Here is a 12,275-nt window from a genome sequence, read left to right as displayed (position 1 = left end):
TCTGGAGCTTGCTGTATGGAGTGGTTTCTGGTGCTCAATTCGAATTTATTGATAACAGGAACCGTATTATACATCCTCCATGGACTCCTTAAAAGTCAGAGTAGGCCACTGAGCCAAAATTATGCAGGTCAACATTTCGTTTTTAAGAACATACTGCCAAGCGAAATCCTTGGCGCTTATACAGTTGCAACTCAAAGCAGTCTTATATGATTTTGGTCACCATGACCTGCGAAAGGTTAAACAAGGTCAGTAACCTTAAATGATCACCAGTAATCTTTTGCTTAGAACATGTACCTAGGTTCTGGGGGAAATTTTGACAGCAATCACGATCACTTTTGACAGCAATTGAGTTTGACCTCGTTTGACCTCATTCGACACGAAGGTCATCACCTTGGAATGCCAACTTTCGACGCGAGATAATTCACATGTAGACCAACACACTATAAATTTGGTGCCTCTAGCTGCCTTCGTTTCTGAGATATCGGGCGGGGAGGGGGGGGGGGGGATTGCCCCCAGCCCGAGCGAGGGACGCTTCAACCGGCCACCCGGGCGCGTGTTGGAGTAACTGATGCGCTCGACCAGAACAGATGCGGTCTGTACAGTGGTCCCGTTCACAGCGCACCATTTTTTTTTTAAAGCTACCCCACGTGACCATTGGAAGGCAGTTGATTTGGTCTATTTTTTAGCTCTTACTGGATTTTACACATGATTGGCTTAATCGTTCACAGCAAAGGAACTTTCAGGTCAACTGAAACAACACATAGCTCTTTACCAGAACATTATTAGTAATTATCCTTCCAAAAGTTCCATCTTGAGAGGTTTCAGTTGTGATATTGTTGTCAACCACGAAATATGCTAATAATATTAGACAGCGGCCATTATTTGTTGTCAAAGTTCAAGACGCAGGTTTGCTCGCGTTGACTGAACCATGAAGACGACTTGGTGCTGCTTTGTCAAATGAAGCTTCATTTTACGTAACAAATACTGTGCTAATGCACCAAAATGTTAAGTTTTTCAAATTAAATGCTGTCGTGATTGCGCTCACTGTTGGGTTTTTATCTCTTGGGCTGTTGCCCCAAAATATTTCATCACTAAGCCAGCTGTTGAGTTGTCGAGTTCAGGATGCGCGGGCAGGCTGCTTCTAAGGGGGTTGTGAGGTGGGGGAGGGGAGGGGAGGTGATGGACGGTATGCGTGTGGGCAGTTTAAATTCCCGCCCGAATAATTATTTGCATGCGGGATGTCTAGGGCACTAAGCGGATGCTTAAAAGGTGTAAGTAAGCGCCAGGTAAGCTAGGAAGGTTCCCCGGGGCGCTTCCCTGGGATTCCATGCAAGGTCTCGATAGCAAACCCTAGAAAACTGCAAGTCCTCAGGTAAGCCGAGGTTCCATAAATTTCCTCCTAATTTTAACAGAAAATTTGCCTTTGAACCCTACCAAGTACTATTTGAGCACCAAGGAAGGTGCATACTACATAATTAGCCAGCCACCATCATCTATGTGACCGACGGTCTAACAGCAATATCAGCACAACAGGCAATTAACTGAGGTAAGCAAGGCACTGATTAATTTAAAATTGTCTTTAAACTACGTACCACACGATCACTTGCAATCTCGTCGCAAAGCAAATTATACCTGACAAAGCAGTCAAACATCGATCCTCTTGTTTCATAACCGCTACTTTCGCCAGCTCTCGTAACGAGGTACCGTAAGATACACACAAAGTTTTCTCCGCTTCATCTGCAGTCGATCGCATTATTGGAGCTACCTTTTCACTTTCCTCAGAGATCGATTGAAAACGTGACCCACCTAGGTAGTTTACGATCTGGCCACTATCGGGCGATGGTGGCCAGCGCAGACGCGCAGGGGCGGAGGTAGGCCCAGGCTGCTTTGGAGAGTGGAATTAAGAGGAGTTTTAGGCAACACATTTTGCTGGTCAACTACTACGGAAGACAATCTGAGGATCTTAGTTGGGCACTAAGGAAAAACATTCTATGAAACGAATTTTATCGCACTACTACACCTGCCAGTAAGGCGAACCTGGAATCGCCCATGAGGGTCACCTAGATAGCTCAGACGAGCTGTGCGCTGTGAACAGGGCAACTGTTATCTTGTCGAACACAGCGGCGAGTTCTTATGCTCCTCAGCTCTGCCGGCTCGCGTTCGCAGTTTGCACCTGAGCCCTCTGCTGACATGTAGTTGATGCCATTAGAGCCGGCGCCCTGGTGATTGGAATCTTGCCCTGATGAGAGTGTCAGTCCGCCTCACGAATCTCAGCAGTGTTTTCAAACATCTCCCTGCTTTGTCGTGAAATCGTGACCAAGTTTCCATACCATCTGGGGCATTTATTGGTCGTGTTTGGACAGAAAAAAACGTGTCTCTAGCTTTTCTGCTTTCTGGGTAGAGACGTTTTTCAAGAACCCGGCACGGCAAACCCACGCCCGGCGGAGCAACACGGTAGTGTTTGCTATCTGATTTGAATCGAATATTATAAGAACAGATTTGAAATGAAACCTTCATTTGAAATGAAACTTTCCAAATAGCTTATGTGTAAGATGTTTGTAAACCGAAACCCGCATCTATGTTCGATCGGTGCTGGCCGTGTTCTCCGCGTGATCCGGGATCACGCCTGTCGCCGCAGCTGAGCGACGCTGGACAACGGACGAATCCGCCCATCAAGTGCGGCGGGAATGATACTGCTACGTTCGCGAAGCCCTCGCATGATAAGTACTTGCTCAAAACACACAACAGCAGAAAACAAGCCCATGTACCCAAAACGTTAAAGGGAGCAAGCCTGTATGAGTTGCATGTATGTCGCTACGCGGTTTTATCGCTGTTGACGTATAAACCCGAAACAGGTTTGGTATTTGGAAACGATCGACGCATAACCTGGCATAGATGGATCAACTGGTGACCTAGGAACACAAAGCTTGAAATCGATCGCGAGTTCGCGGTGATACCAAGCCATTCGTTTTCACGCCGCTCCGTGTTCCTTGGTTTGGAAATAGTACGGAGGGAGGGATCTCATCGACCGCCCCGCACCAGCCCTCATTCTGAGAAACGGCGTATCGGAGAGGGTTAAGACCGGTGCTTTCTTTGCGAATGCTGCCAGAGTCACGCCACGGTTGCCACACCGAGGCCGACCGAGGCCTTCACCGCGCAGCTGATCCGCCCTTTCCCTGTGTTGTTGCCGGGGTGGGCCGCTGACACCTCTAGCGCACTGTATTGGGCGAGTTGCAGGTGGGGGAGTCCGGGGTCGTAAGTAAAAGGAGCAACGCTGCATAAGGGATGAAGCTGGCGGTTTGCCTTTGATAGGCGATACCCGCTGAACCCGAAGAAGAAGCCTTCACGAAATCGCCGGTCCTTTACCGGGAGTAGTATTAAAGGTTCGCATACGATCCGTAGAGGACGGCTTCTTTACAGTGGTGCACTCGAGTACATCTTGCTTCATTGTGGGATTGTGTTACCCGGTGGCAGTCACGACAGATGTCGTTGAGGCGGTGCGCTCGTTTTTTGGGTGAGAAAGGCAAACGGGATGGGTAGGACTGACCGCTGCAGGCAAGGTGTGCTGGTGTGAGAATGTGCTGGGATGGTGTCATCCTGCCATTGTTGTTTATTACAATTGATTGTTAATTCGCGGGTATGACAAGCCAACAGTATGATTGCCTCGCTCAGTAAAGAACAAATAGAAATATTTCGCAACCGAGACCATTCGCGCTGTTTTAAATGACGTCATCATTGTCCAGTTGGGTGCAGCTTCGCTGCTCATCTTTACCCGGCTGCATTGCTAAGCCACGAGGAGGCTCGGAAAGAAGGGGAGATGACACGAAGATAAATGGTTCAAAAACCTTATGGTCAGGTTACATAGCTAGAAAATTGCAACGTTGCGTCGTAGTGCTTGCTTCTGACCACGCTTCCCACCCAACCAACGCACATGAGCTGGAGAGATAAATACAAGGGGAAAATGGTCAGAACAACGCGTCGAATGAGCGCAGTACTTATGTGTTCTTAACCGTCCATCGGATCACGAATTAACGGTGCACCGTAAGCAAGCATATATATATATATATATATATATATATATATATATATATATATATGCGATGGCGACATTTGAATGCATCTCATCCTCTTCTTTGACACTCATCTTCATCTTTATCGTGCCCTCATGATACGCCCCATCCTCAAGGGGCGCATCACTCATATTCCCTCAGAATAATTGAGTTGCCGAAGTTTCAGTAGTCCGGGCGCGAGTTAGTGTTCATCCCACCCGACCACCTGCAACTGAGCGGCCGGGCAGGCCCAGGGAGGTGTCAGTTCTAACTGTAGCAGACCGGCTACCCACCGTGAAATGACTTACCGCAGGAGAACGCAAACAAAGTCAGTACGAAGAGACAGACGAACTTCATGATGTCGAGCACCATTCTGGAGAGGGTCACCTGCAGCGGCCCCAGATGAGGGTTTATCGAGAAAATGTACACGAGCTTCAAAGAACTGCAACAGAAGCGACCACGCAACGTTAAACAGCGCCAAGTTGCTGAACATTGGGGAGGCATGGTTACCTAATTTAGCTCGGTTCGCAAAGCATTTCGTGATGGCCGTGTGCGCAGCACGTGAAGTATGCGCTCGCAGGTGACATCTTGTCACAGCTCATTGAAAAGCAACGAACCCGAACCGCAGACACAGCTGTACATTTCCCGACGACGTGAAACGACGACGAACAACTGTAACACTATCCGTGTTACACCATCCTGAAATGCAGACTTTCAAGCGCACGAGCTGGACGGCAAAGAAGGTCAGTCATCACTCGAAAGGCAAACTTAAAAGTTGATCAGTGAAAATGGGGATCACATACGAGCAGAATACTCAGCACGCATGAGTTTCACACTCAAACCACCTAGCATACTTGACTGTCAAATGCAACAGCGGCAACGTTAGGGATATGCAGACCGAGAAGTTGCCCCCTATTTGGAAAAAAAAACATTAAGTTGGTAGCATAGCATTTGCGCGGAAAAGGCGAAATCAAAGTCAGGTTTGCCCACCTCCGTAATCATCTTTCCGCAGACCGCAGGGACGTGGGTGTTCCCAAAAACTAGCCAGCTGAACAGTATGGGATACAGTTCGTCATGCTTTCCAATTAAGCCACTGCCACACTTTCAGAGCTGTGTGTGGGCCCTAATCCGCGCCCTCATGCCCAGTTGCATGGACCTTTGCCATTGGGCGCCGCGTGCCGCTCACCTAAATATGTTGGCCGCGCCGAACAGGCCTTCGGCAATCAGCATCGGGTCCCAGGCGTCCCAGCACTCGCGCGGCAGATTGGCTGTGCCCGTGTTCTCCGCCAGCTCCTTCTGGACCTGGGTGCGGCGATGGGGTGCTGACGTCAACAGTGGCGTCACAGGCACAGGCACAGCCGGCGGCGGCGGCGGGCGTCCGGCTGCCTGGCTCCTCGTTGTATGCAACTTACTTCTATGCCAGTTCTGTCAGCTAAATGGTGGCGAGGCAGATGGGTAGAAAGTGCCATAGCACGATGAAAAAATTGTTTCATTCGTGTTATTCATGGTGTCCACCAGAGGACTGCATTCCTTCACGCCTATAACGTAACCATCTTGTATTGATCAAGTACGCCATGGTTCCACTATGACAGTTTTGGTCTTCGAGAGGATAATTCAATCACCACGCTATACCAACATCGAGTCACATCAAGTCCTGTACCCAAGTGCAAGCTCAAACAACAAGTCCCGTGTTGGGAATAACTCTCGCCGGCCTTGGCGTCAGCGACAGCTGCCGCGTGCACTTGTCGGCTGGCTCGGACGTGCCTGTCGGAGGCCTGAGCGTACCTGTCGGGGGGCTCGACCGTACCTGTCGGAGGCCTGAGCGTACATATCGGAGGCCTTGAGCATACCTGTCGGAGGGATCCAGCGTACCTATCGGAGGGCTCGACCGTGCCTGTCGGAGGGCCCGTCCGTACCTATCGGAGGGTTCGACCGTACCTGTCGGAGGGCTCCAGCGTACATGTGGGAGTCCTGTGCGTACCTGTCGCCTGTGAGGCCTTGAGCGTACCTGTCGGAGGGCTCGAACGTACCTATCGGAGGGGCTCGACCGTACCTGTCGGAGGGCCCGTCCGTACCTATCGGAGGGCTCGACCGTACCTGTCGGAGGGCTCCAGCGCACATGTAGGAGTCCTGTGCGTACCTGTCGTCTGTAAGGCCTTGAGGGTACCTGTCGGAGGGCTCGAGCGTACCTGTCGGAGGGCTCGAACGTACCTATCGGAGGGCTCGACCGTGCTTGTCGGAGGGCCCGTCCGTACCTATCGGAAGGCTCGACCATACCTGTCGGAGGGCTCCAGCGTACATGTGGGAGTCCTGTGCGTACCTGTCGTCTGTGAGGCCTTGAGCGTACCTGTCGGAGGGCTCGAACGTACCTGTCGGAAGGCGACTACGCGCAGGGCGATGGTGGCCACGTACAGCGCGTTGGTGACAAAATCGATCACATTCCAGAGGTCGCTGGCGTATTCCTGAAGGCCTATGTCCCACAACTGCTTGATCTCGCTCCATATCAGGCCTATGGGAGGTCAGGAGGCCATCGAGGGGTCAGACGAGACTGAGTTTGCCGCCGAATCATGCCAATGACATGCCACCGCACCCTGACGCCACGCCGGCTGATGGAACCAATTAGCGATCACGGAAGACTCCGGTAGTAGGCTCGGCACGGACCTAGCCGGGTGACGTATGTGTTGTTCCATGACATGCATGCGGACAACAAAACATCTCCTTCGGGGGACATGTGATGATAGTTTTCGTTTCTGCGCTGCCCCAAATCTTAACCTCGGTATCGATGTGGATTTACAGGATGGTTAATTAACATTACATAACTACATTACATTTAAAATTCGGAACTACATCTGCAGTAGCGTAAGGAACGGAAGCATGTTTCCGTGGTATATGCCCACAGTTCACTGCCAGAAAGGTAGACGCAATGAATGCAATTGGTAGATAACGGATCGGAACGGCGTTAGACCGAGCGTAGGTAATACGCATGATGTGCATGGCGAAACACGTCAGATGTGTGCATGTACCCTTACCACCTAATGGAATTCAGACATTTGATTAGCAGGCTTTAAGCAGTGCTGGATTGCCAAAGAAACAGCTGTTTTTTTCTGCAAGCACATCGACACAAGTAACAGCAGCAAAAAGTTGAATGCTTTGGCACCTGACCCTAGTTCACATGCTGTGAGCCACGACAGCTTTCTAAAATCCCAGTCAGCTGTTAAATGCTGCGGAGTGTGCGCAAGGTGCATCTTAATGGATTTTCGGTGTCGCTTAACCTGATTTCACTTTCCGCGGGGTCAAAATTCGTTATGTCCTTGAATTCAGCATATTTGCTTTTGGACAACGATAAGAGCGCTGTCCAGGAGATGAAGTGGTAGTTGAGCTCAAAAGCCTCTCTGGAGTATTTAAGCCCGCATCAGATCTCTCAGCACCATTCTAGTGCCTTACTAATGGATGTCACATACTGTGCCCGCTTCCTGATCGCAAGAAAGCAAAAAATCGCATCTAATGCAGTTAGCAGTGTCCTTACAAATAAGATGTTCAATGCCCGCAGGACCGTATTTGCTTCATGTAGTTTTAAGCTCGTGACAACTTAATGACGTCCTCACAAGTTTCTTGGCGCATCTCGGGCAACTACAGCCTCCCGACGAGACTATGGTGGCGGGAGAGGTATGGCGGCGGAAGACGCTACGGTGACGTACAGTCTGACGTCAGCACTGGGTCCCATCTATCGCCCAACGGATCCAATCACTTTCTTTCATCTGCTGAAAGCAGCTCGCCGATCTGAATTCCGATAACCCGTGCCCAGGCAGACAGTAATGGGAGAAGTGTTGAATATGCCGTTTATGGGGACTCCATTCATTTATTCCACGGTTATGTTCGCGGGTCTGCAGTTTATAAACGCAGGAAGTCTGAGGTAACTATATTTTTGAATAGTAATACAGCTACATAAAAAGAGATCAGACGGTTCCCGGTTCATTTAATGTTAAATGTATCGTAGTGATACCTCTGAAGAAACATGGTCTAGGGTTAATGTGTAAGACAGCTTTCCTATCATAACATCAGAGGCGGATCAAGAGAGGGGGGCCACGGGGCCATGGTCCCCTTGGGCCCCGAAGGGGTCCTATTGGCTCCGAGGGGCCCCATAGCACCGGCCGAACAGGTGCAGTTTTTTAAACACAAAACGCAACAAAACTTGGTATCTCTGGACTTCCAGGCGACCAAGAACAGTTGTAAGCGAAAGTGAAGGGTCTACGAGAAGTCGCAAAAAAATCATGCAATGATTGGAAAGGTTGTGAACTGGAAATTTTAAGCCTCATTACACTGTCTAGGGACCCCATCTTGTTGCCGTGGAACCTATATGCCCACTTCCGGATCATTTCAATCGTTAAGGAGCATTCCACGTTGCCCTTCATCTCTTTGCATTTGCTCCAAGGGCCCTGCGCTGTTGTTGGGACCCTTTCTGTTAGCGTGCCGGAGCACTCTTGTCAATCATGGGCCTTTCAACGGATTCTTTCCATTCGCCAGAAAGGCTCTGTGAGTTATAGCCGGGGTCTCAGATCTTAACCTGACGGGATATTCTCGGTTGCTCAGGGGCGTGGGTCTCGGGACCTGGGACCTTTACGTGGGTCTCGGTTAACCTACCGACCCGACACACTTGCAATATGCTCATGATCCCTCCACATAGGTCTAGGACGTTTCCAATTCTCTTCCACTTGCTTGCTTAGGATTGGGATCGCTCTCACTTGCTTAATTCTCTCTCACTTACACTCTCGTCGGGAGCCCATCTGATGGCCTGCTTGGGCACACTCAGTCGTTCGGGGACCATCCAGACTGGGTCTTAGGTACTTCTTTTCTGAATAGGGGGCCCTACGCTCTTGTGGGAGCCTATCTGATAGCCTGCTCGGGCACATTCGGTCGTTCGGGGTCTCTCTACATTGGGCCTTGTGAACGTAATATTTGACTGGGGCCCTACGCGCTTGTCGGGGAGCCCATTCTGTTCGCCTCCCCGGCCACGCTGGATTGCCTAGGGGGCCGTACACGTTGGTTCTTGGTGTTTGAATTTAGGGCCTCTGCTTCTATCGGGGTCATCTGATAACCTGTTCGGGTACACCCCATCTTTCGGGGGCCCTCCGCGCCGGGTTTTGGGTGCTTCTTATTTGAATGGAGGGTCTTACGCCCCTGTCGAGGCCCCTTCTTATAAGATCCTCGGGCCCATTCAATTGTAGGGACAACATCTGGTTTTGGATACGTCCTTTTTTAATGGAGGGCCCTCTGCTCTTTTACCCTCGATTATTCGGGGCTCTCTGCATCGTGTCGTGAATATTTCATATTTGGACGGAAGTCCTAAGCTCTTACCGAGGCCCCATCTGTTAACCTGCTCGGGCCTACTCGAATATCCGGGGACCCCCCACATTGTGTCTTGGCCACTTTCCATCTCAATGGAGGGCCCTACGCACTCTTCGGGACCCCATCTGTCGCTTCGGTCACACTGGATTGTTCGGGGGCCCAATAGATTGGGTCTTGGTATTTGAGTTCAGGGCCCTACACTCCTGTCTGGCACCTCATAATCTGCTCGGGTATACCCCATCTTTTGGGGGCCCTGCAAACTGGGTTTTGAGTACTTCTGATTTCAATGGACTACCCTACGCTTTTGTCAGGCCTCTTCTGATAAGCTGCTCGGGAATATTCCATCATTCCGGGGCCATTTACATAAGGTCTTCGATGCTTCCCATTTGAATAGAGGACCCTATACTCTTGTTGGTAGCCCCATTTGTTTACCTGCTCGGGCACACTCGATCAATCGGGAGCCCTCTACATTCGGTCTTGGGTGATTCCTATTTGAATGGAGGACACTACGCTCTTGACGGGGGGCCTATGTATTAACCTGCTCTGACGCACTGAATCATTCGGGGGTCCCCTGCAGTAGATCTTGAATACTTCCTATTTGAATGGAGGGCCCTAAGCTCTTTTTGGGAACCTTATCTGTTAACCTGTTCGGACACATTCGATCATTCGGGGCCCTGTACATCGGGTTTGAGCACTTCCTATTTGAATGGAGGGCCCTACGCTCTTGACGGTTGCCCTATATGTTAACCTGCCCGGGCACATTCGATCGTTCAGAGTCCTACACACTGCATTTTGAGTATTTCTTATTTGAATTTACGCCCCTATGCTCTTGGCAAGCGCCATCTATTCAGCTGCTCGGGCCGGCGGCGGATGCAGAGGGTCAGGGGGGGGGGAGGCACAGGACCATGTCCCATGGACCATGCCGAGGTGACCTAAAGGCTCCAAAGGGGCCCATAACCGGCCGGACGGACGCAGGTTTCTTACAACAAAAACACAACAAAATTAGGTGCCTTTGGGCCTACAGACGGCCAAGAACCATGGTTAACAAAACTAAGAGGTTTATGAGCAAACAAAGTTTATTTATTCTTCACTGATTGAAAAAGTGTTGTTTTTCGAGGAAATTTTTGGGCTCATTACCCTGTCTAAACACATTACGCCGTTGGTTGCCTGGCCCTGTATGTCCACTTGCCGGGCCCATCCGATCGCTAAGAAGCTTTCCACGGCGCCCTTGATCTCTGTATTTTTTCATAGGGCCCAACGTGCTGTTGGGACGCTATCTGCCTCCATGCCTGAAAACTGTTCATCCATCAGGTTTTCCTCCAAGGATTCCTCCCATTCGCCCGAAAGGCTCTACGCACTTTTCTCAGAGGCCCCATATCCAAGGGCACACTCAGTTGTTAAGGGGCCCTTCATAAAAGTATCGGGTTCTTTCTGCTTGCTTGGAGGGCCTTGTACTGTTGCTAGGGCTCTTATAAGGCAAGGCACGGAGACACTCGATGCTCAGGGGTCCTCTATTTTGATCGAGGGCTCTCTCCCTTTGGTCTCATTTACGGAGGACTCTTCACTTCTGTTGAGGCTTATGTTATTAACCAGCCCGTGCACTCTTGATCGAACAGGGGTATTAACTTATGGTCTTGGATAATTCCCATTTGCTTAGAGGGTCCTGTTCTTTGGCCGGGGCCTTATATGTCAGCCTGCTGAGGAACTACCGATCGTTTAGGGGCCCACCACGTTGGTCTTGGGTTCTTCTTGCTTGCTCTGAGGACCCTACTATACTTGTTGACGGGAGCCACTGTGTTGGCCTCCTGCGGCAGCCATGATCGCTCATGTTCCCTCCCTTTTGACTTTGGTGCTTTTGTCTTAGAGCAGCAGTCGAATATGCGCTGATGAATTTTCACGCGCGATTGCCGAACGTACCGTTATGTGCCGCCGACGTTATACGCGTCATTTCCATTGGCTATTGAGTATGCCAACTTGCTACACTAGTGCATCACATTCTTAACATGTTTTGAATGATAGGAAATGTACTCCTTTATAACAAAGGAAGAATTCTACATTAGTCATCAGCCATCAGCACAGCCGGCTGGCCGTAAATACATGAGTTAGGAATTAAATACATGCTTGGTTGTAATGGTTGTTAGCAGCCAACTCAAAATTATTTTGCCTCTTGTCCCGAAACACTTAGCACCAAACTCACAGCATTTAAAACAACCTGTAGAAAATGAGTGAGCTTTATGTAAGATGGGTTTACATATTTATTAGACAAATAAAAAGGTAGATGCATATATATATATATATATATATATATATATATATATATACATATACATATATATATAAATACATACACACACACATACATATATACATATATATACATATACATATATATATATATATATATATGTATATATATGTATATATACATATATATATATATATATATATATATATATATATATATATATATATATATACACATATATTACATACAACTTGCCTTAAATGTGGCATGCCTAATGACTGAAATGCAAGGATATTTTTCGGAGGGGGTTCCAAACTCCAGGGGGCCCCACAATGTTGCGTGCCCCCCCCCCCCATTGACGAAATACAGGATCCGCCCCTGCATAACATTGCGACACTAATGTTCGTAGAGATGGTCAGAAAGAACACAATTAGTAAGGCCACCATCGCATGGAATACGAATCCAAACAGATTGTGTCTAAGCCATCCCTGGCCAATTCATGTCAATTTATTGAAACGAGGGCCGGGCGCTCCCGCAATCTGTTCATAACTTCCTCGCAATGGTCTCACGTTGGCAACCCGACAGAAGGTGCCCCCCCCCCCCCCCCATCCCCTAGTGGACGTCCCGTCGCCCCT

General features: G+C 49.4%; 1 protein-coding gene across 1 annotated transcript in view; it reads right to left on the bottom strand.

The window, feature by feature from the left end:
• The window catches only part of LOC119107997 (transient receptor potential-gamma protein-like), a gene marked incomplete in the record, with an annotated part of 151,978 nt that overhangs the window by 20,019 nt on the left and 119,684 nt on the right, over window positions 1-12,275 (bottom strand). The window contains 3 exon segments of the mRNA XM_037231583.1: window positions 4,358-4,491; window positions 5,236-5,351; window positions 6,419-6,558. Of these exon segments, the coding sequence (XP_037087478.1) occupies window positions 4,358-4,491; window positions 5,236-5,351; window positions 6,419-6,558 (390 nt within the window).

This window comes from Pollicipes pollicipes, unplaced genomic scaffold (genome assembly GCF_011947565.3).
Source record: "Pollicipes pollicipes isolate AB1234 unplaced genomic scaffold, Ppol_2.1 Scaffold_6686;HRSCAF=7923_pilon_pilon_pilon, whole genome shotgun sequence".
Classification (NCBI taxonomy): domain Eukaryota; kingdom Metazoa; phylum Arthropoda; class Thecostraca; order Pollicipedomorpha; family Pollicipedidae; genus Pollicipes; species Pollicipes pollicipes.
This window is presented reverse-complemented; position numbering and strand designations above follow the sequence as displayed.